General features: G+C 49.6%; 1 protein-coding gene across 1 annotated transcript in view; it reads left to right on the top strand.

Annotated features, from left to right (window-relative positions):
• Positions 1 to 23,291, top strand: part of TCF7L1 (transcription factor 7 like 1) — a 163,104-nt gene that overhangs the window by 119,164 nt on the left and 20,649 nt on the right. The window contains exon 4 of the mRNA XM_060116599.1: positions 21,977 to 22,060. Within this exon, the coding sequence (XP_059972582.1) occupies positions 21,977 to 22,060 (84 nt within the window). The remainder of the gene's footprint in view (positions 1 to 21,976; positions 22,061 to 23,291) is intronic.

Raw genomic sequence — 23,291 nt, 5'->3', positions numbered from 1 at the left:
TGGCAGTGGGAAGGGTGGGCTAGGGTCTTGATGCCCATTGAGCAGGCAGGTTTTATTCTGCAAGCAACACAGAGCTCTCAGCAAGGCAGTGAGGCAATCAGTAGCATGACGGATGGGCTGGCCCGAGGAAGGGCTACAGGCAGGAGGTCAGTAGGGAGTCTTTGCAGAGGTCCAGGGCAGTGAGGAGGAGAACAGAGCAAAGGGAATGATTTGAGAGACCGTCCAGAGTTAGAAGGACAGGACTTGGTCCTCCGTCAGATGTAAGGGTGAGGGAAGGAGAAAAGGCTGTCCCCAGGTGTGTAAAGTAGTCAGAGTGACCTTGCGTCCTGGTTCTTATCTGTTGTCTGATGTGTTAGGGTTCTCCAGAGAAACAGAACCAATAGGGTGTGTGTGTGTGTGTGTGTCTGTGTGTGTCTGTGTGTGTCTGTGTGTGTGTCTATGTGTCTACGCAAGTATAGAGGCTCGCAAGTCCCAAGAACTGCAGGGTAAAGACCTGAGAACCAGGAGCGCCAATGATGTAGTTTCCATCTGAAGGCTGACAGGCTCAAGGCCCAGGAAGAGCTGATGTTTCTGTCTGAGTCCAAAGGCAGAAAAAAAGCTGATGTCCCAGTTCAAAGGTCATCAGGCAGGAAACATTCTCTCGTTCGGGAGAAGGTCAGCCTGTTTGTTCTACTCAAGCCTTTAACTGATTGGACGGGGGCCCACCTACCTTACAGAGGGTGACCTGCTTCACTCAGTCTACCGATTCAAATGTAATCATCTCACCCCAAAACAGCCTCACAGAAACGCACAGCATAATGCTGACTGAATATCTGGGCACTCCGTGATCCGGTCAAGTTGACCTCTAAACTAACCATCACACCTGGTGTGATTGTTAAAATGTTCCCCTTTGCTTTAAAAAGATGTGTGAGGGACGTTAGGAAACTGGATCAGGGCTGGGTTTCGCTGAGTCTGTGTGGGATCAAGCTGCCTGTGTCAAGATGCAGAGGAGGCTGTTGGGAATGAGAAGTGAGGTTGGGGCAGCCACAGGTCGTGCCCACCACTGGGTCCTGACCAGCCTGCGGGTGGACGGGCTTACGCAGCCAGGAGGATTGAGAACACAGCCTTCGACGGGTAGACCCGACACTAAGAAGAAGTGGAGAACCAGCCGAAAGGGGGCTCCCAGAAGCTGAGGGCCTTCTTAGGGAGGAGAACTGGAAGATGACATTGAATCTGTAGTTAGAGGGTCAGCGGTAACCTTCCAGGAACCGTGTCAGTGACATGGCAGCCAGATGGCAGTGGGATGAGGCATTGGGAGTGGAAGGGACAACGTTGGGTGTTTTGGGGTTTTTATAAAAAGACTATTATATATATACAATTTTTTCTTTGTTGGCCGTGTCCTATGGCTTGTGGGATCTTAGTTCCCCAACCAGGGATTGAACCTGGGCCCATGGCAGTGAAAGCGCCAAGTCCTAACCACTGGACCGCCAGGGAATTCCCCCAAAGACTATAAAATAAGGGAGAGAGGGCAGCAACACAGGGGCCCACCCAATCGTGGGACACTGGCCAACTGCTCTGATTTTCCTTCTTTGGGGAGAAAAATGGAAATTGAGAAGGAAGAAATTAATGACCCATTCAAAGCATGACTTGAGTTTAATTTAGCATGTATTTGAGTATCCCTGGCCTCAAGGAATTAATAAGAAGTGTGGGACATCTACGAATGTAACATAGAAAATAAAGGTGGATCAAGTAGAGAATTTGGCCAGTGACTTACCAAAAGTGTTCAGATGAGCCGCACTTAGCCAGTCTGGCTCTGTGTGCATCACGGATCCCGGGACATGGAGATGGAATTGTCACTTATTTCAGGGATCGCCTTTCAGGCTCAGTGGATGGGAACCAGGGCCTCAGGAAGGAAGTGGCAGAAATGTGGAATCTTGGGATCATCGGATGCGGGCCCTGAACAAGGCCTGATCACCTCCCAGCCCTGCTCCCCAAACAGCTGCCTATGAAAGTTCAGTTCCGTAAGCAGCCTCATGCCCAGGCTATGCCTAGGGTAGGTGTGCTCCTGGGTCACTCGGGAAATGACACGAGGTTCAAGAAATATTTTTAGGACTTCCGTCCTCTGAAATGTACCCCCCTTCCCCAACCTAACTAGCCTAGCCCAGATGCTTGAAATTCCATAAAGACCAAGCCCTCGATTTGGTTGGAGAGGTCGGGGAATGCGCTGCGGCCCCTCTCCCAACCCAGAAGTAAGGCATGTCTTGTGCTGACGCCAGTAGGAATGTTAAAGGGATACTGGTTGTGATGGTGAATTTGCCCAGTGACATCAGCAGGAATCACGGTGCAGGCATTTCCTGTCTAACCTCCTGATGGTTAATTTGTGAGACTCTACAAAGGATGCTTTCAGGTTGTGGATTCTCCATATTTCCCAGACACTTCCACTTTGAACTTTATCCATATAATGGTTTCTCTGTAATAAAGACCGTGTTCTGAGTAAGCATTTAAGCAGGGGCGAGACATGGGACCTGGCATACAATAAGAAGCACTTAAAAATGTTTAAAGGGGCTTCCCTGGTGGCACAGTGGTTGAGAGTCCGCCTGCCGATGCAGGGGACACGGGTTCGTGCCCCGGTCCAGGAAGATCCCACATTCCGCGGAGCGGCTGGGCCTGTGAGCCATGGCCGCTGAGCCTGTGCGTCCGGAGCCTGTGCTCCGCAACGGGAGAGGCCACAACAGTGAGAGGCCCGCGTACCGCCAAAAAAAAAAAAAAAAAAAAAAAAAAATGTTTAAAGGGTAGGTGGGTGAATGCTTGCTCTGGGGGATAAGAATAGTGTCAAAGGGACAGGATCAGATCCACGGAAGTCATCTTTGAACGAGAAGCCCAGTGGGTAGAAACTGCGGAAAGTTCTTAGGGGAAGGGGTTCTTAGCAGCTGAAGAAAGCTCTTGAGCGTACTTTAGCATCACCTGGGGAACTTTAAAAAAGAAATAAGAATACTCTAGTCCTACCCTAGAACATGATAGGGAGGGGAGACGGGAATCAATGTTTTCAAGCTCCTCCAGGCAAGTCCCAGGGCGGTCTGAGCTCCTGTAGACGGTTATCTCCACAGCCCTTCCCCTCTGGTAGAAATGGTACCCAAACCTTGCCCCCTTTGGGGCACCCATCTGTGTTCAGTTGCGGAAGGAAAACAGCTGGAGGAAGCGTGTCAAAGGGCACTGCCTGTGGAGTGGGGCCAAGAGCCGCTGGTGGTCACTGCTGGCCCAGCGCATCTTGCCCAGAGACAAGTAGAGATTTTCAAGGGGCTGATATCACCCCTTTTCAGGCCCTAGTGGTGACGGTGGAGGGGAGTTGTCAGGGGTAGGACACCACTCGAGGAAAAATAGCCCTTAGAAATTCAGAAATGAGAGACTGGAGATTTGAATATAGACTTTAATGATTTTTTTCCCCCGATCAGTTTTATCTGTCTTTAAAACTTCTAATTAAAAAGCGATTCCCGGGCTTCCCTGGTGGCGCAGTGGTTGAGAGTCTGCCTGCCGATGCGCGGGTTCGTGCCCCGGTTCGGGAAGATCCCACATGCCGCAGAGCGGCTGGGCCCGTGAGCCATGGCCGCTGGGCCTGTGCGTCCAGAGCCTGTGCTCCACAACGGGAGAGGCCACAACAGTGAGAGGCCTGCGTACCACAAAAAAAAAAAAAAAAAAAAAAAAAGCGACTCCCATTGCCTATATTTGTTTTTATACTTTAAAAGCAATATATGTGTAGCCAAAAGAAGAAAATTAAAACACCCATAATCTTGTCATCCAGAGGTAAGTTCAGCTCACCTCCTGATGTGTGTATCCTTCCAGACCTCTCTTCAAAACATATATGAAGACTTTTTTTCAAAAGTGGGATGCTATACATATTTGGTATCCTGCTTTTTCATTTTAACAGTATACACACTTTTCCACATCTATAAGTATTCACCCACTTCATAAGTTAGGATATCATATTTGTAGCATAAGTTACTGAATATCTTTCAGCTATTATATAAACAGCTCTTCAGTGAGCATTCTTGAGCTATATTTTGCTCACATCCTTAATTATTTCCTTAGGATACATTCCTAGGGGTGGTAAGCCTTTGGACGACTTGATACATACCTGCAAATTGCACAAGAAAGCTTTACTAATTTACTTTCCCACCAACAGGGTATGAAAAAGTGCCCATGGTAACTAAAGAGGGGGAAAGCCTTAGCCAATATGACAGACTGAAAGTATTTAACTCATTACTGAGTTCATAACTTCTTGACCCCAAATTCTGCATACAAATGGAAGTGGAGCCCAGAGATTTCCCTTAACTGTTTGGGTAAGTACCTAGACGAAAGGATCTTTACTGCCTCTGGGATTTCTGAGGCCTTTGCCTGATGTGGTTTTCAGTACACATGGCATCTATCCTGATCCAAAGTCTTTGTTCAGGCTAGTCCTTGGCCTGGCCTGCTCCCAATGTGTGCATGGGAACCACCAGGGGGCAGTGTGGAGCTATGGCCACACTCAAAAAGTCTTCTGGATTCTCCAAAACAAAATCTTGAATAATACAATCATTCCTTTGTTGTGTGTTATATGACTTCTGCTGATTGGCATTCATAATATTGCTTTGCTTAGAGTAATATTTCATCCCCTTCCAATTATTTTTATATTTTCCCATGTAAGTTATATGTTGGTTGAAAAAAATAACCTGATCCATACTAGCTCTTCTGCAACTGGGCGCCAGGATGCCTAGGTTGTTCTAATCCCAGCTCTGCCAGTGGCCTGAGTGCCCTTATCTGAGAAATGCCAGGATGGACTGGAGGAGTGGTGTGGTTTATTTCTCTTCCAACACTAGTATAATGAAAGGGTTAAGAGTGTGGCCTTTGGGATGAACAGGGCTTGGGCAAGTTACTTAACCTCTCTGTTCTATTCCTCTGTTAAATGGGAACAATAATAGCATCAATTCATAAGGCTACGGGACTTCCCTGGCAGTCTAGCAGTTAAGACTCCGTGCTTCCATGGCATGGGGCATGGGTTCGATCCCTGGTCGGGGAACTAAGATCCCGTGTGCCACATGGCGCAGCAAAAAAAAAAAAAAAAAAAAAAAAAAAAAAAAATTTATAAGGCTATGAGGATTAAATGAAATAACACATGGAAATACAATAGTGTGGTACAGTGCTTGGTATAAGGTAACTGATCGGTAAATGTTATTTTTTTATGATTAAATTTATTTATTTATTTATTTTTGGCCGCCTTGGGTCTTCATTGCTGCGCGTGGGCTTTCTCTAGTTGCGGCGAGCGGGGGCTACTCTTCATTGAAGTGCGCGGGCTTACTGCAGTGGCTTCTCTTGTTGCAGAACATGGGCTCTAGGCGCGTGGGCTCAGTAGTTGTGGCTCGCGGGCTCTAGAGTGCAGGCTCAGTAGTTGTGGCGCACGGGCTTCGTTGCTCCGCGGCATATGAGATCTTCCCGGGCCAGGGCTCGAACCCGTGTCCCCTGCATTGGCAGGTGGATTCTTAACCACTGCGCCACCAGGGAAGTCCCAGTAAATGTTATCTTTAAAGACATCTGTTTACTCTTCTATGCAGACAGTTTGCTATCCTTGGCTTTTGCACCTACTTACCTGCTTACCTAAATGGTAATATCAGACAGAATATAAATTCCAGAAACGCTGTGTTCCACAGTAGTGCTAAGCAGCACAAGCCTGGTGTCATCATCCCCCACCACCAGCCCTACAGAAGATATGCCAGGTTATTTTTTGTGATCAATATATAAACTATATGACGAAAGGTTAAAATAGTTAGAAGCAGATATGATATCAGTGAATTTTTTTTATTTGATCAGTCTTATTGTATTAAGTAAATGGAGTCTTTGTCGGCTCGTAGTCCACCCACTACCAGTAGATGGTCCCACTGGCTCTATCCACTGCCTGCCTAGAAGGCTGTGGATATCACTGCTCTTGCCCTAGGCCAGCAAGGGTAGGGTCTCTGGTGACAACCGCAGGAGCCTAGCCACTGATTGCCTTTGACCTTTAGATGCATTTCCACCTAGAACTGGCTGGGAAGCAACACCTAGAGGGTAGAAGCGCTTGTGTATCTTGATTCTGTTGACTCTGAAACACCCTGCCGTAGTCATCAAGCAGCTCTCAGATGACGTGCTATGCCAAGGGCTGTGGCAACCCAAGGCACGAGTAAGTGGTTCCTGAGCCCAAGAAGCTCCAGGGGAGATGAGGGGGGATCCGCGAGCCTGGCTATGAGCAGGGAAGTCAGTGGGGCAGCATGACTTGCAGAAGGAACTAGGAAGCCATTGCAAGGTCAGGGGTGGTAGAGATGAAAAAAATACCGGGGCAGCCCATGGACAGGACGTAGCCAGCAGTGAGGGAGAGGGTGGAGGGAAAGATTTCTGAGGTTTTGACCTGGGAGTGCACAAGGGGATGGTGGGTCTGGGTGAGAAGCATTTGGGAAGAAAATAATGGTGTGTCTTGGGACATGCTGACTTTGGGGTTATGTCTGCAGACCTCTCCCAGTTCCTAGGGATGCTGCCTGTAATTTGCTGTAGCCTCTGGACGACCATACGAAACACGTGATTCCACAGCAGTGTTCCTCAGATGTCCCTTATGTACATAGTACATAATCTTTGCCACATAGCACCTATGGCACCTACTTAACATTTTTCTTTGAATTGACTCACTTTATTTCTACTTTTTAAAATGGAACTTTATTGAAAGCAACAGTGTCCAAGAAAGCAGTTTTCCATATACATATATATATATATATATATATATATATACACACACACACACACACACACACACACACACACACACACACACACACACACATATATGCTAATGCCTACTAAAGTATTCACTTTAATACTAAAAATAGGAGATGTTATTTAATAGAATTGAGATGGGAATTGGCAATGAGGTACAATACCCTTTCATGAAGTGAGGTGGGGACTTCTCTGGTGGTCCAGTGGTTAAAACTGCATGCTTCCACTGCAGGGGGCACAGGTTCGATCCCTGGTCAGAGAAGTAAGATCTTGCATGCCACATGGAGTGGCCAAAAAGAAAAAAGAAATTTAAAAATTAAATAAATAAATTTTTAAAATGAAGTGAGGAGGAGGCATGAGCTTGGTGTGATAATGCATATAAGGTATCAACATACAATATACCCACCATAAGCATTACTTTCTCAGCCCTTCCACTATCCTATCCTAATTTCCGGCAGCCTCTCTTCCATATGAATGTAGAATCGTTTTTGGTCCCTCTGCGTGACTAACCCACTCGTGCACACAAATTTGCATACACAGCAGCATCGGATGCAGGGACCTGGACTTCGGGCCCCGTTATCAGGGGTGACAGCCCTGTGTAGAGATGGCTAGTGTGGCCTTATTCTCAGCATCCTGTCTCGCCGGTGGGGTCCAAGATCTCTCCCAGAACTGCCCACCTATTGAGGGACCTCCTCAGACATTTCCCATTTCCTGGTGCCCAGGAGTTGTTGACTTTGGCCACTGCTGGGCCTGCGGGAGCCACGGAGAGGGCTTCTGGAGGGAGGCCCTCGGAGCTCCATGCACCGGGAGGCAGCTCCAGGCTGCCTGGCTGTTCTTTTGTGTTGTGTGCTTTACTGGCCCCAGATAAGTGCTTCCTGTTCCCCATTGATTATCCACAGATCCTGCTTCCTTTCTCCTCAATACCTGGGATGCCTTCCAGCTTCTCCTCCCACAGGGGAAATCCATAAACTTCAGAATTCCCAGGCCTGCTTTTGGTCAATGGGCTTTGCAGTCATTACAGGTTTTGCTATCCAGTCACATTCTCCATGGCTCCTTCCCCTCTGTCTAGGAACGTAGTTCCTTATGTGCCCAGCCAGGAGGGAAATGTTCCTGAGGCCTGGTCTCACCTCTCCTTTTCGCCAGGCGGAGTATCTGTATCTACTTCAGGCTTAAATCAGAATAAATAGCCTACACCTCACAGATCAGTTTTAGCCAACTATTAGTGGCTGCCTGGTGTACTGGGTTGAGAATTCTGAGGTCTTAACCCAACGTGAATTGGGAGAAGTGCCATGATCTATTAGCAGTGTCTGCCATGGGTCCACCAGGGGAGTGTGGCAGCACCCATGCCTGGTATTTGCTATCCCAAGATTCCAGGATGAAATTGAAGCTTCTAGAAGACAGAGAGCATGCCCTCATACCCTCTCAGTTATACCATAAAAGTCCAAAGCCCCATATTCCCGTGCCAACTGGACCATCAACTAGTTCATGACCTTGTGTAAATCCAAGAGCTTCCAGCAGGCTCAGTTTCCCCATCTTTAAAATGAGGATGATAATATCTGCTTTATCCATATTTAGGGGTCAGTAAGATCAAATGAGGTAATTAAAGTGCTTTCGAAAGTAAATGACTACAGGGACTTCCCTGGTGGTCCAGTGGGTAAGACTCTGCATTCCCAATGCAGGGGGCCCGGGTTCGATCCCTGGTCGGGAAACTAGATCCCACATGCCACAACTAAGAGTCCGCATGCCGCAACTAAGAAGTCTGCATGCTGTAACTAAGACCCAGCGTAGCCATAATTAATTAATTATTAAAAAAATTTTTGAGCAACTAAATGACTACAGAAGCGTATTCTCCCTGTGTGACCCACCCAGCTCAGATGCCACCTCCTTTGTGAAGTCTTCCGGTCTTTCCACGAGAATCCTGCCCATTTCAATCCCTCTCTTCTCTGAACCTGTCATCTGCTGACTTATATTCCAGTTGTTTATACGGCTTTTAAAAAATCTCCCCTGTGGCATATCATGCACATAAATCGCCACCTGATAGAGGAGGTACCCATTAAACGTTTATGGACTGTTCTGTACAAAGCTTTCACTGCCTCTTGGTCAGTTTTATAAGTCTAAGTAGGCAGTTCTGTAAGAATGGGAAGCCACCTGATAGCTTTAAATAGGGTAGTCTTGTGTTTTAGAAAGATGTTTCTGGGAGCCAGTAAAGGGTGGACGGGAAGAGATGGGGAGAGAGACAGGAGCAGTGGTGATACTGAGGAAGAGGACTGGGGTCCCTTCATCTCCATTCACCTCGCTGTTCTTTGATATGGACAACAGACATTTTGTCAGTCTGGGGCCAAATGACCTGCAGCCCACACACCCCCCGCCCCCTTCGAACTGGGTTGCTCCCCCCAGGTGCCTCCGGGATAGTGTGGAGCAGACACTGAACAGGAGCCAGGAGACCAGCTGCAGGTGCTGCGGTGGCCCAGCTGTGAAGAGGGAGGACCTGAATCCCTAGAATCTAGAAAGATGCCCAGGATCCATGGAACTTGGTGGCCAACAGGAGGTAGGGGAGGCAGCTGAAGACATTAAGGTGGTAGATTTTGAGGTTTCTACTTGGGAAAACTGAAGGCACACGTTGGGGGGATGAAACTAATTAACCTAGGGTTGCTGTTATTTTAATAGTTTTGCTTACTGTTGGGGTAGTATGCTATACAGTCATTGTAAAAATTTCAAATGAATAAGAAAAGCGCAAAGAAGAAAGTAAGAGAATTGCCCCAAACGCTAAAACCCAGTGAGAACATCTTGGTGACTGTCCTTCCGGGTTCCGCCGTAACTGGCTTTTCTCACTGAAGAGTGGGTCCGAGACGTTTATGCAGGTCAATAAATGTAGACCAACCAGAGGCCACACAGAACCTGGAACCACAGGAGCCAAGGCGGGAGAGGGCTTCCGGGCAGGAAGTGTGTTTCCCCAGAGACGCCTATAGGATTTGGCAGGTAAAAGGCCAGTTGCCTTTATTTTCTTTCTCGAGGCATCAAGGGCCTTGCAGTCACAGAGACGGGTGGGACGGTGGTGGGAAGTGGAAGCAGCAGTGACTTCCTGGGCTCCCCTCTCCCTCCGCTCGCGTGCACGCCCCAGAGACCGTGCCCTCGCCTCCTATCACATCTGCCCGAGCGAAGGCCAAATGCAGTAGAGGCTGCACAGTCCTCTGTAATTAGGAGGAGCCCCAGCGACCCCTCTCACTCACTCCCACCCTTCCCCTACCGCCCCCATAGACTGTAAAGCCCTTTTGGCTACACATCTTTTTTCCGTCCTTCAACCCAGTACCTGTACGTGTGACAATTCCCAGCCTCACTTACAACAAGAGAAATGTGAACTGAAGCTACAGTGAGCTACGGCTTTCCACCTGCCCATCTGGTCAAGATCGTTAAGTTGAGTAACACTGTGTGGGCGAGGGCTTGGGGAGATGAGCTGTCTCGTGTGCTGCTGGTAGCGAGCAGTGTAGACTGGGAGGTCTTCGGTAATCCTTCTCAAAAAGCTAAATGTACATGCCTTTGACCTAGCAGTGCCCTCACAACTGGAGGTGGGTCCTACAATTATACTCAGACATGAGCAAAGTGATGAGGCTATTCATGGCGGCAAAAGACTGGGAAGCACCTGTACGTCTACGGTCATGGGACTGGTTAGTAGACTGTGGTACCTCCATGCTGCGGTGACTGTGAGGCCGTTAGCAGAATGAGGCAGCTCCCTCTGTACTGGTGTGGGGTCAGCTCTAGGTGCACTCGTGATGCAAGGGCAGAGGCCACAGCGGGGCCAGGACAGGTGATCGTACGTGATAGCAGGGGTGTACCGTCAGTGTACGCCAGACGTGGCCACAACAAGGCTGGAGCCGGAGGGCAGAGGAGGACTGGTCAGGCAGGGGTCCGCCCTGGGAAGGAGGGCCTGGCATCCAAGGCCAGTTCCTGTGAAGAAGCTTCTCTGTGGTGTGTCGGGCAGTGAGCACAGAAACTACCTGGGCCCAGCAGACCCAAGTTCAAAGCCGCTGCAAGAGGCTGCATAGGACTCAGGAGGCCTGTAGCTCCAGGCTTGGAAAGTGAAGGACCCAAAAGCAGTTTGTTTAACTTTGACTTTTCTGGAAAGCCCAGGTCTCTGCCCCAGAAGTCCCTTTAGCACAGAGCAGCTGTACCCAGAGCTCTGGGGGCAGAGGTCCCCTGCTCCTTCTGAGAGGAGCACACAGCGGCCAGGAAGCCATGCTCGGCCAAGTGTCCAGCTCTCCCTCAAGACCACACGTGTCAGCCTCCAGCCATCTGTGAGCACAGCCAGCAGTCCCAGCAAGTCGGGGCAGATCTGAGACCCCCTCAGATCTCACCTACAGTCATTGGTGTTGCCCCAGCCACTTAGAAGCATCTCTTCCCAACATTGCCATCGGCGGCTCACTGCGGGAGCTTGCAATCAGCCACGGTGGGAATATTTACACCATGAATCCCAGCAAATGCTGCAAAGCAGGGCTTATCTTTTTGTTTTTGCTTAGAGAGCCAGCTGTTCAACATTTACCCACACAGGACCTCTCCCCACGAAACACCCAGAGATGAGTGAAGAGCCAAACCCTGTTAATTAGCCGTCCCTGGGAAAAGTGCAGGTAATGCTCATTGAGCAAGAATAACTAAGTCTTAGTGACTAAACACGCATCTCCCAAGAGCTTGCCGCGTGCCCAGCTCCTGGTCCTCTCCGAGTGATCACCCCTCTAAATGAAAAACCCTTTATTCAGGGCTTCCCTGGTGGCGCAGTGGTTGAGAGTCCGCCTGCAGATGCAGGGGACGTGGGTTCGTGCCCCGGTCCGGGAAGATCCCACATGCCGCGGAGCGGCTGGGCCCGTGAGCCATGGCCGCTGAGCCTGCGCGTCCAGAGCCTGTGCTCCGCGACGGGAGAGGCCACACGGTGAGAGGCCCGTGTACCGCAAAAAAAAAAAAAAAAAGAACCCTTTATTCCCATGTTACAGGTGAGAAAGCAGAGGCTCTGAAAGGTCAGGTAACGTCCTCAGGTACACAGCTCGGAAGTGGGGATCAGCTAGGACTCCTGGTTCTGTATCTGTTGAGCACCTCAACCCAGGCTCCACTCCCAGGCATCCACTGTACTTTAGACAAACAGCTGCATTTGATTTTTCTTCCATAGGAGGCTGGCTGGTCCAGGTCCCGGCCTTCAGGCTGATGAAGTAAAATAGCCCCATTTTACTTTTTTTTTTTTTTTTTTTTTTTTTTGCGGTACGCCGGCCTCTCACTGTTGTGGCCTCTCCCGTTGCGGAGCACAGGCTCCGGACGCGCAGGCTCAGCGGCCATGGCTCACGGGCCCAGCCGCTCCGCGGCATGAGGGATCCTCCTGGACCAGGGCACGACCCCGTGTCCCCTGCATCGGCAGGCGGACTCTCGACCACTGCACCACCAGGGAAGCCCGATAGCCCCATTTTAAAGGTGAGATGATCTAGTCCAGAGAAGTTAGGAAGAGCCTGGAACCCTGCTGTGTCACCTCTGTGCTCTGTCTTCCACCACTAGAAATTGGCCTCTGGGGGGGAGCCAATTTTAAAAACAGCCCTTTCATCAAATCTGGGAGGCAAAATGGCCAGATTCTCTGAATTGGGAGGGGAAGAGAGTAGTTTGAGGCCATCCAAGAAAAAAGGGGAATTATTGGGGAGGAGATGGGTGTTTATGGGGAAACTGAAACCCAGCCATCCCACTCTTTTTTTTTTTTTCTTTCTTTTTTGGCCGTGCCATGCAGCATGTAGGATCTTGGTTCCCGGACCAGGGATGGAACCCGCGTCCCCAGCAGTGGAAGCACGGAGTCTTAACCACTGGACCACCAGGGAAGTCCCCAGCCCAGTCTTATTTTTGAGTTTACTCTTCAGTCGTGGAATAATCTTGGAGCCCCTCTGCTGCCAGTGCACAGAGGGGCTCCAAAAATATTTGTTGACTAAGTTGCTGTGACAGGTGCTAGACAGACAAAAGTCACTTCATTGGTTTAAAACACTACCAAACTGTGGTTCTAAATAACTTCTCCAAGGAAAATTGTGTCTGTTGTATTAAATTGCATAGTCACTTATTATAGTGCTTTGTGGATTTATTAATTGGGTTTATCTGTAACAACTCACCTATCAACAAAACCTCAAGAAGGAACCCGGGGAACTTCCCTTGTGGTCCAGTGGTTAAGACTCCATGCTCCCAGTGCAGGGGGCCCGGCTTCAATCCCTGGTCAGGGAACTAGATTTCACATGTCACAACTAAGACCCAGCGCAGCCAATACAGAAATAAATAAATATTTTTAAAAAGAAGAAGAAAAAGGAACCCAGCCTTCTACACTTGAGCAAAACAAAGAAGGTGATTGTACTTGGGGGTTAGTGCCATTCATAAAACTAAGCAAATGCAGAAACTACTCATCTTTAGAAAAAGGAAATAAGGGATAAGGGTGTAAACCTTGTTTTTTATGCTTTTGCTCCTGGAATTGTGTCTAACCCATCGTTTGGGAACCAGTTCTTCTAATACTTTCATTTTATCTTCCTCGGTGACTTCTGAAAACTAAACGTTGTTCCCGCTTGGGAAAGCTGTTCTGTCTCCTCACAAATGAGGTCATTACTCAATGTTGGTACGTTTCAAATTTAGATCAACTTACGTCCATTTTGATAGAAGATAGAGGACTTTAAGAAGCCTCCAGGAACAGGCAGCGTTGGGTGTCAGAGGCTCCAGGCTGCATTTACAAATTCGTGGCAATACTAAGCCAATTGAAGCGAGAACGAATCGCTTAAGAGTGAAAGGGGCTCCATTATGTGTGTCTCATTGTCTCTAAAGGATTCAGGAAGAGGATGGATGAACCATGTTACAGATGTGGAAACCGGGGCTTATGAGATTGATAACATGCTTAAGCTCAAGGTGGGACAGGGTCTGGAGGCATCCTGAATGTTGGCTTCTGGGCAAGGAATTGAGGATGCGGACGTGACCGTTGAGGAACTGACGGTTCAGAAGACAGGCAGGGGCTTCCCTGGTGGCGCAGTGGTTGGGAGTCCACCTGCCGATGCAGGGGACACGGGTTCGTGCCCCGGCCCGGGAAGATCCCACATGCCGTGGAGCAGCTGGGCCCGTGAACCGTGGCCGCTGAGCCTGCGTGTCCGGAGCCTGTGCTCCACAATGGGAGAGGCCTGCATACCTCCAAAAAAAAAAAAAAGACAGGCAGAATTTGCAAACGGATAACAGCAGCAGCATACTGAGTGCCATGGGAACACCAAGCACAGCTGGGGCCCAGAGGTGAGTGTGACTGGCCGTTGTGTGCAGCTGGAGAAGCTTTGTCAGGGAAGGTGACCTTGGTGCAAGGAGGGGATAGAGTTTCCCACTAGTAAAGGATACACCAGGCCAAGAACCAGTCGAGCAATATGGCACAGTGAGAGTGCATTAAGAACCTTAGTGCAGGGACTTCCCTGGTGGCACAGTGGTTAAGAATCCGCCTGCCAGTTCAGGGGACACGGGTTCGAGCCCTGGTCGGGAAGAACGCACATGCCACGGGGCAACTAAGCCCGTGCGCCACAACTACTGAGCCTGCGCTCTAGAGCCCACGAGCCACAACTGCTGGAGCCCGTGTGCCTAGAGCCTGTGCTCTGCAACGAGAGAAGCCACTGCAATGAGAAGCCCGCGCACCGCAACAAAGACCCGATGCAGCCAAAAATTAATTCATTAATTTAAAAAAAAAAGAAAAGAACTTTAGTGCAGCTGGTGTGAGGGGGTGTGGGGATGGTGAGGGTTGGAGCCAGAAGGGTACGTTGGCCCTAGATTGCTGGTGAGTATCCCCTGACCCAGCAACCAACCAAGAAAGGATTTTCAGTAGGGAAGAGAGATCTGGTAGGTTGGTTTTTAGAAGTCTGAACTCTTGTAGGGTCTGGGAAACCACTGCAATTGTCCCAAAGAACAATTTCATCCCCAATTCTGGCAGAACGGAAAGTAAGGAAAAACTGATAGATTGTTCACATTTTTCATTTATAATACGATTCTTTTTTTTTTTTTTTTTCGGTACGCGGGCCTCTCACTGCTGTGGCCCCTCCCGTTGCGGAGAACAGGCTCTGGATGCGCAGGCTCAGTGGTCATGGCTCACGGGCCCAGCCGCTCCGCGGCATGTGGGATCTTCCCAGACCGGGGCACAAACCCGCGTCCCCTGCATCAGCAGGCGGACTCTCAACCACTGTGCCACCAGGGAAGCCCCTATAATACGATTCTTGATGTTAAAGATCATCTTTAAAAGGAAGTGGAGGGCCTCCCTGGTGGCGCAAGTGGTTAAGAGTCCGCCTGCCGATGCAGGGGATACGGGTTCGTGCCCCGGTCTGGGAGGATCCCATATGCCGCGGAGCGGCTGGGCCCGTGAGCCATGGCCGCTGGGCCTGCGCATCCGGAGCCTGTGCTCCGCAATGGGAGAGGCCACAACAGTGAGAGGCCCACATACCGCAAAAAGAAAAAAAAAAAAAAAAAAAAAAAGGAAGTGGAGAGCATTTTGCACGATGTCCCCGTCGCTGTGGGGTGGACGGCCATCTGCCCACGGGGTTGGGTTTCTAGCCTGTGCTCCTGGGTGGCTGCTGCACCATACCATCTCCTGGGAGGGAATCCTGGGAAGGCCTTTCCTCTATTCATGGGGTCCCAGAATCTCCATTCACCACTGGGGACCACAGAGGCAGGAAAGACTGGTCACCTAAAGGGGTAAGCTTCTGCTCTGAAGCAGAAAAACTGCAAGACAGGAAAGGTAGAGAAAGGGGCCCTTTCTGTGTGCACCAGGCCTGTCCCTCCCATCAAGGAGAAGCAGAAGGGATTCTGTGGAGTGGGGTCTTCTCACCTGGGCATCTTTTGGAGCTGACTTGCTTCCTGACTTCCAGCTGTAGGGCACCCCCCTCCGGGAACACTGCGATTGAGTCTGTAACATGAGGCTTTGCTTCCTCTCTTGCCCGGGCCCTGCTTAAAGGGTTTTCTGTGAGAACGTGTGAGTGGGGAGAATGTGGGCGTTCCCAAGAGTCCTGGAGGCTCCTGTCTCCACCAGAGCAAGCTTGGAACTGGGGGGCCTGGCTGGGGGAGGGGCCGTCCCTACCTTCTAGGAGGCGGAGGGTTAATCTCCAGAGCTCATTGGCAGTTCTGCCTCTGGACAGGGCATGCTGGGATTTCCTCCCAGCTGTTTTACATCATGAAGATTTGTATGTTGGGGAAATTCCAGGGCACAGCTGCAATTAATCTGCTGCACAGTCTCCAAGCTAAGCGGGATTCTGTGGGCCCAGTGCCCCACCTCCCTGCAAGAAGAGGGCTCTGGCTCTCCAGTGACAGACTCTGCAGAGGGACCCTTCCCTAGGCCCAAGTTGAGCAGAAACAGCCCACCTGGGCAAGGGATATCCCCAAGGAGGGTACTGGAGAGGGGCCCAAGAGGCCAAAAGGGACCCAGAACATTAAGAAAAAGAGCAGCAGCACCCATATACATGATAAAGCCCAAATAACACTGACAGCAACATTTGATAAAGACGTCACCAAAAAAAGAAAGAAAACTTGTTCACTCCTCGGAATGTAGAAGTATGAATCTTAAAACACTCATGTTTAGCATTCCACAGTATATACAAGAACGAACAAGCCACCGTGACCGAATAGGGTTTACCTGGGGAATACGAGGGTGCTTCAGTGTAAGGAGATCTATTACTTATGTATCCATCTCATGTCTGAGTCAAATAAGAGAAACCACCATTTTGGTGGATTCTAAGAGCATTCAACAACTGTCCCAGGGAAAACAATTTAAAAATAGGAACAGGGGCTTCCCTGGTGGCGCAGCATTGGGAGTCTGCCTGCCGATGCAGGGGGCACGGGTTCGTGCCCCGGTCCGGGAGGATCCCGTGTGCCGCGGAGCGGCTGGGCCCATGAGCCATGGCAGGTGAGCCTGCGCATCCGGAGCCTGTGCTCCGCAACGGGAGAGGCCACAGCAGTGAAAGGCCCGCATACCGCAAAAAAAAAAAAAAAAAAAAAAAGGAACAGAATCATCCTTCCTTAACAAGGTAAACACAGGTTCTAAACCACAGCCTCACTATACTTAACTGTGAACCACAATAGCAGAACTTGCCATATATATGTATGTATGACTGAATCACTATGCTCTACACCTGAAACTAACATGACATTGTAAATCAGCTGTAAAAAAAAAGTAGAGGGGACTTCCCCGGTGGTCCAGTGGTTAAGACTCTGAGCTTCCATTGCAAGGGACGTGGGTTCGATCCCTGGTCGGGGAACTAAGATCCCACAGGCCACGCGGCGTTGCCAAAAAAAAAAAAGGGGGGGGGGACTTCCCCAAGTGCATTCCACGGAACTCCAGTCCCACAAAAAGAGTTTCCCAGATTCAGTAAGATTGGAAAACTGCCTGTCTGGCCTGTCTCAGAGAGTCACCGCACACAGCAGCATTTGTAAATTGAGGGTTAACAGTCCTCACCATTTGGGTTTAGCTTTTTCTTTCTGTCTGTTGAGAATCAGAAGAGAGCGCTTATCCCATAAATGGTGGCTGTTGCTGTTGCTTGGCCATCAGCGCATTGATGCCACACGGGTGCCATGCGTTCCATCACGGTGCGCATCCCCCAGGAGGGAGGTGCTGAAGTCTGGCCATGAGAGACTGGTCAGGAGCCAGTTGTGGCCAGTTGGATGGAGCCTAGCCTGGGCTTGGAGAAACCGGCAGTTTTAATTTGCCCACATGCCATGACTGCGCAGAGAATCTAGGCTTAGCCACACATCTCTTAAACCACAAGAACATGCTACCCACCAATGAGTGATTAGCCCTGTGGGGCTGGCCGCACATGAGAATCACAGCCAAGAGAGGTTTCTTTCAGCTGAACACTGGGCTGAGCCTGACCTAGGAATTCAGACCGGCACAGCCACCTCCAGATTTCTGGGAAGGAGTCTAAGCGGGGTTGCTGCCGCCTTCGGCCCCAGCTCATGGTTCTGGGAAGCTCAGCTGTTCCTTTAGAACGCTCCTTTCCTCAGAATTGCAATCCAGAGGCCTTCCATGACTAAGCTGCAGGGACTCCAACTCTTACAGCTCTTCTCCCATCCCCTACTCCCACCACCGGTTTCAAAATCTTTAAAAAAAAAGCAGAAAAGTGGAAAGGGGGAAGTGACAACCCTCCACTTCCCTATGACTCGGAATGAAGCCCTGTCTGAACACAGGCACAGCCCCCAGCCCCCGTCACCGACTGGAGCAGGAAGGATCCTGGGAAGACGCACACTATTCCCAGCACCGCCTCTCCACGCCTGTCTTATCTGTAAGGAGCCAGACTTCAGCAGTGGATGGGGCTAAACATTTTCACCCACCCTCCAAGCCTCCAGGTTTCATTAAAATTAGTGAGTGAGAGTGGCCCCTATGTAGGTAGAGAAGAGGGAACCCTCCTACGCTGTTGGTAGAAATGTAAATTGGTGTGGCCACTATGGGAAACAGTATGGAGGTTCTTTAAAAAAAAAAACCTAAAAACTAAAAATAGAGTTACCATATGATCCAGCAATCCCCGTCCTGAGCATGTATCTGGAGAAAACTGTAATTTGAAAAGATACATGCACCCCTATGTTCATAGCAGCACTATTTACAATAGCCAAGACATGGAAGCAACCTAAAGGTACATTGACAGAGGAATGGATAAAGAGGATGTGGTACATATATACAATGGAATATTACTCAGCCATTAAAAAAGAATGAAATAATGCCATTTGCAGCAACATGGATGGACCTAGAGATGATCATACGAAGTGAAGTAAGTCAGAGAAAGACAAATATCATATGATATCACATGTAGAAATCTAAAATATGATACAAATGAACTTATTTACAAAACAGAAACAGACTCACAGACACAGGAAACAAATTTATGGTTACCAAAGGGGAAATGGGGTGGGAGAGGGCTCACTTAAGAGTTTGGGATTAGCAGGTACAAACTACCGTATATAAAATAGATAAACAAGGTCCTACTGTATAGCACAGGGAACTATATTCAATATCTTGTAATAACCTGTAAAGAAAAAGAATATGCATATACATGTAGAACTAAATCACTTTGCTGTGCACCAGAAACTGACATTGTAAATCAACTATACTTCAATTTTTAAAAAAAGAGTGGACCTTAAGCGGAGAAGAGGCCACTGTGGTTTCCTCCCATCAGAAGCCCAGACGTCTTGGGGGGTACGTAACCACCAAGTACATGATAGACAACCATAAATAGTAGCTACTACTAAAAACCCTTATTATGCGTGTGTGTATGTGTTTATATGTATGTTTGTACATTGATCGCCCCAGTACCAAGGCATATGGACCCTCATGCATCTTATCGTATAGTGGGTACCAGCTCGTCGACCACTAGAGCAGTGGTTCTCACTGGGGGGCAGTTTTGCCCTCCAGGAGATATTTAGCAAAGTCTGGAGACATTTTTGCTAATCACAACTGGGCCGGAGAGTGGGAGCTACTGGCAGGGATGTTTAGCAGCATCCCTGGATTCTAGTAGGTAAAGCCAGGGATGCTGGTAAACATCCTAAAATGCACAGGACAGCCCCACGACGAAGAATTCTCTAGCCCAAAATGTTAGTAGTGCCACGGTTGAGAAACTCTGTGCAAGCACCCTACAAGCCTGCTATGTCTTAACAGCCCATAAGGTCAGCGGACAGTATCCTTAAAGATCCAAAACTGCAGCACTGTCCCAAACCGGGATTCAGATCGATTTCTTTGGGCCACCCTGACATGGCCTAAGGAACATTCCTGGTAAGCTACAAGAGTGAAGAAGTGTTCAGTGTGGATCTTTGTGACTCTAAATAGGGAATCGGAGGCTGGTAGAGTTGATGGATTTTAGGAACACTTCTTTTGTGTTTCATGTGGCGAGAGGTAAATTTGGGACACTTCTCTTGAGCACCTGATATTGGTTGTAGAGAAACGAGTGTGATGGTTACTTACTCAAGGATAAGTAAGCTCCAGCCACCTCAAGTGTCCCAACAGGAGAACATGGCCGTGTATGTATTCATTCAGCTTCTGGGTGGCCAACCCTGTGCGAGACAGAAAAGGAGAGAGAAAAGGCCATCAGAGCAGAGGCTGTGGGGAGCAGTGAAATGTTCAAGGGGACAGTGTCATGAAAAGCTTTATGACTCATGTTGTGGTGAAGAGTGTGGGATTTGAAGTCAAGAGACCTCAGCTCCAGCGCCTCATAACGTGGGCAAGTCATTTAGCCTGAATTTACCTCCATTAGCTTGTCTGAAAATTAGGACAGTCACCCTGACTTGTCGTAGCAGGGCCGCTGTGGAGATTCAACTGGTTTACGTGTGTAAGTCTGCTTTGAAAACTGCCAGCGTAGCACAAATGTTGTTGTTCCCTAAGGAAATGAGCTTAACTCACTAGACCGATGTTTGTCCAGTGCCGTTAACTTGCCAAAGGCATTTAAATCGCGGTTAGTTCATCTAGGAAGTGTAGGCTCCTGGGAAGGGAAATAGGTGAGTGAGGGTGTGAAGGAAGGAAGCTGATAGGATCAGCAAAGCACAGGCGTAGAGATGACATTCAACTGGGGGGAGGGGCGGGCACCAGAGGGTCCCGGGGGGAACCGTCCTTATCCATTCCCACCTCCCATGGCCAGGCATCCTTGGCCCATCCCAGCTGCCGTCTCTGCCGCTCGCTGGCCCTTGGCAGATGTGTCCTTGGGTTATTATTCCTGCCGGTGGATACCTTTTGGAAAGCCCAGCCCCTGCCCTCTCAGTCAGTTTTTGTGGTTGATGGTGGAGGGCAAAGGGGCACTGCCCAGCCTCCATTCCTGACCTGTGCTCAGAGCTCAAGGCCAAATCATGAGTTTTCTCCCCCTCCCCTGAAACTGAATGACCAGAGCAAGGGATGATTCAAAGACTTCTTTCTGTCTCCTTGGGAAACTCTTCCTGGAGCCACCACATTCTATTAGAGCTCGAATTTTCAAAGTGGCCTCAAGAATTCTACAAAGAGGCTGCATGGCTGGTCTGCTGCCCAGAAGCACCAGATCAGTGTTGACACTCAGACAACAAGTGTATTTTGCTCCTGGCAAAGACTAATGGTTTGCTTAGGAAAATAATAGCTGCCATTTATCAAATGTCTTCCACGTGCACAGCACCGTGTTCAATACTAGACATTGTCCCTAATCCTTCTAACAACGTGTAACGTTAGTGATCATCGCCTTGCTTTATGGATGAAGAAACTGAGGCTCAGAGGTGTTAAGACACTTATCCAGGGTCACACAGCATAATTGGCAGAGTGAGAACCTGAACCCACGAACGCTCAACTCCAGAGCCTGTCACTGCCTCTCCACCCGTTCTCTTCCAGACTCTTGCCCAAGACTCTGCCATGCTGGGGTTGAGGAGAGGCTTTTCGTTTAAAGACAGTGTGTGTGTGTGTGTGTGTGTGTGTGTGTGTGTGTGTGTGTTGGGGATTTATCGTTTGGTTTGGTTTTTTTGCAGTCATACATGGGAGAGGGTAGGGTACTGGAAAATCTTTTCAAGATCGAGAAACACTACAACGAAGTGAAGATCCACACCCTTGAATATGGACAGATATGACTCGTGACCCTGGAAGTGTCAGGCAGATGGTTTTTATTCATTCATTCACCAGATAGTTCTGGAGAGGCTGTTTATTTCCTGGGGAGTGTTGTGTGTGATGCTGTAAGAGATGGAAATGAACAGGCAGGATGACCATCTGGGAGCCCTGGGTCCCTTGATGAGCCTTGCTTGTCCTGCTACTAAAGACCCTCAGCAACAGGGTCTTTGAATACTTTGGTCCGTTGTGCTGTCATTTTTTTTTTTTTTTTTAAAGCCTATAGTTATTTATTTATTTATGTTTTTTGCGGTACGCGGGCCTCTCACTGTTGTGGCCTCTCCCGTCGCGGAGCACAGGCTCCGGACGTGCAGGCTCAGCGGCCATGGCTCACGGGCCCAGCTGCTCCGCAGCACGTGGGCTCTTCCCGGACCGGGGCACGAACCCGTGTCCCCTGCATCAGCAGGCGGACTCCCAACCACTGCGCCACCAGGGAAGCCCTGCTCTCATGTGTGGTTGTCAATGTGTGCTCTCCACTCTTCTGATCTCTGGCCATTGACACAGTAAGGAGCGTGCAGGTAAAATAAGCCACGGCCGTCCCCCCAACCACAGAGCGCCTCCCTGCTCCCTTGGGGTGCATGAGAGGCCCCCACTCACCAGCTGCATTGTTTTCTGTCCCCTGTGCAGTACCTGCAGATGAAATGGCCCCTCCTCGATGTCCCCGCCAGCGCCACGGTCAAGGATACCAGGTCACCGTCCCCAGCACACTTGGTAAGTCCGTTTCTCCTTAAAGCGTGGAAGGGACACTCTCGCTGACTTGTCCCATGTCCCTGCCTCCACCTTCCCACAGTTCTAGCAAGTATTGCCCCAAGCGTGTGAGCCGAACGGTCAGGGGCACAGCAGTTAGGGTGTTGCCCGTGCACGCCCCCATCACTGCCCCCTCGGCACGCGCTCACACCACCCGGGATGCTGTGTGATCAGAAACGCCAGCCCTGCCCCTGGCTGGTGACACCGGTCCTCCCCTGCCGCCCATCCACCTGAGCAGCGGCGTTCTCCATTCTCTCCTTTCTCTCCCGCTGGAGCTCGGTCAGCAGCCCCCGATTCTCCTACAGAGCTGCATGGCAACAGTTGAAGAGGCTCTTCTGTAAAGGATGTGAGAGAAAAGAATTAAATCAAAACATAGGCAAACAAAAATCCCGAGGGGCAGCTGAGGCTTCCTGCCAAGGTCCGAAGCAGCTCGGCCCCAAAGGAAGGTCTGGAGCGTCCTGGGAGGAAGAGCAACGAATGGGATCTGACAGGTCTCCTCACCTGGGCTTGCAACAGACTGAAATCGTTAGGCTAGGAGATGTTCCCAGCCGGGACCCTGCATCCCCTTTTCCTGGACTTTCTTAAGAGCTTGGGGCAACGCACGTGCCCCACAAGCTAACGGATATTGTCCCCTGTGCAGTGGATCTCAGAAACACAGAGGGTCCAGTTAGAAGGAACCCCAGCTGGTGTGACGCATCCATTTTACAGACAGGGAGACTTGGGAATACATGATACTTCTAAAACTTTAGTAGGGAAAATTTCAGTGGTTCCCTTCAGCCACAATGGGTTGTTTTCAAGCAAATCCAGACATAGTATTTCACCTCCTTCAGGACATCTTAAGATATTCTCAGTCCTTTTTCGTTAAAAGCTTAGAGCCTAGTTGAGGAGAAGGAAGGTATACATAGAGAGATACATAATGGCCCAATGAGCCCGTATGATTTCCAGGAATCATGAGACCAGCTTACAGTGGCAGAGCCCTCGGTAGTTCACAAAGCAATGTCATGTGTAGTTCTGAGGTGACTGTCACAGCCATCCGCTGGGGAGACAGGTGGGGATTGCTGTTTCACAATCTCTAGGAGAAACCAGTGATCAGCAGGGCCAGCCATCCTGTGCAGGTTGCCCTGAGAGGTCTGTGGCCAGTCACCAAGTCCTGAGTAGCCCGTTGGGCCTGTGGCCCTCCAGATTCCAGAACAGC

Source organism: Mesoplodon densirostris, chromosome 14 (genome assembly GCF_025265405.1).
Source record: "Mesoplodon densirostris isolate mMesDen1 chromosome 14, mMesDen1 primary haplotype, whole genome shotgun sequence".
NCBI classification, from domain to species: domain Eukaryota; kingdom Metazoa; phylum Chordata; class Mammalia; order Artiodactyla; family Ziphiidae; genus Mesoplodon; species Mesoplodon densirostris.
This window is presented reverse-complemented; position numbering and strand designations above follow the sequence as displayed.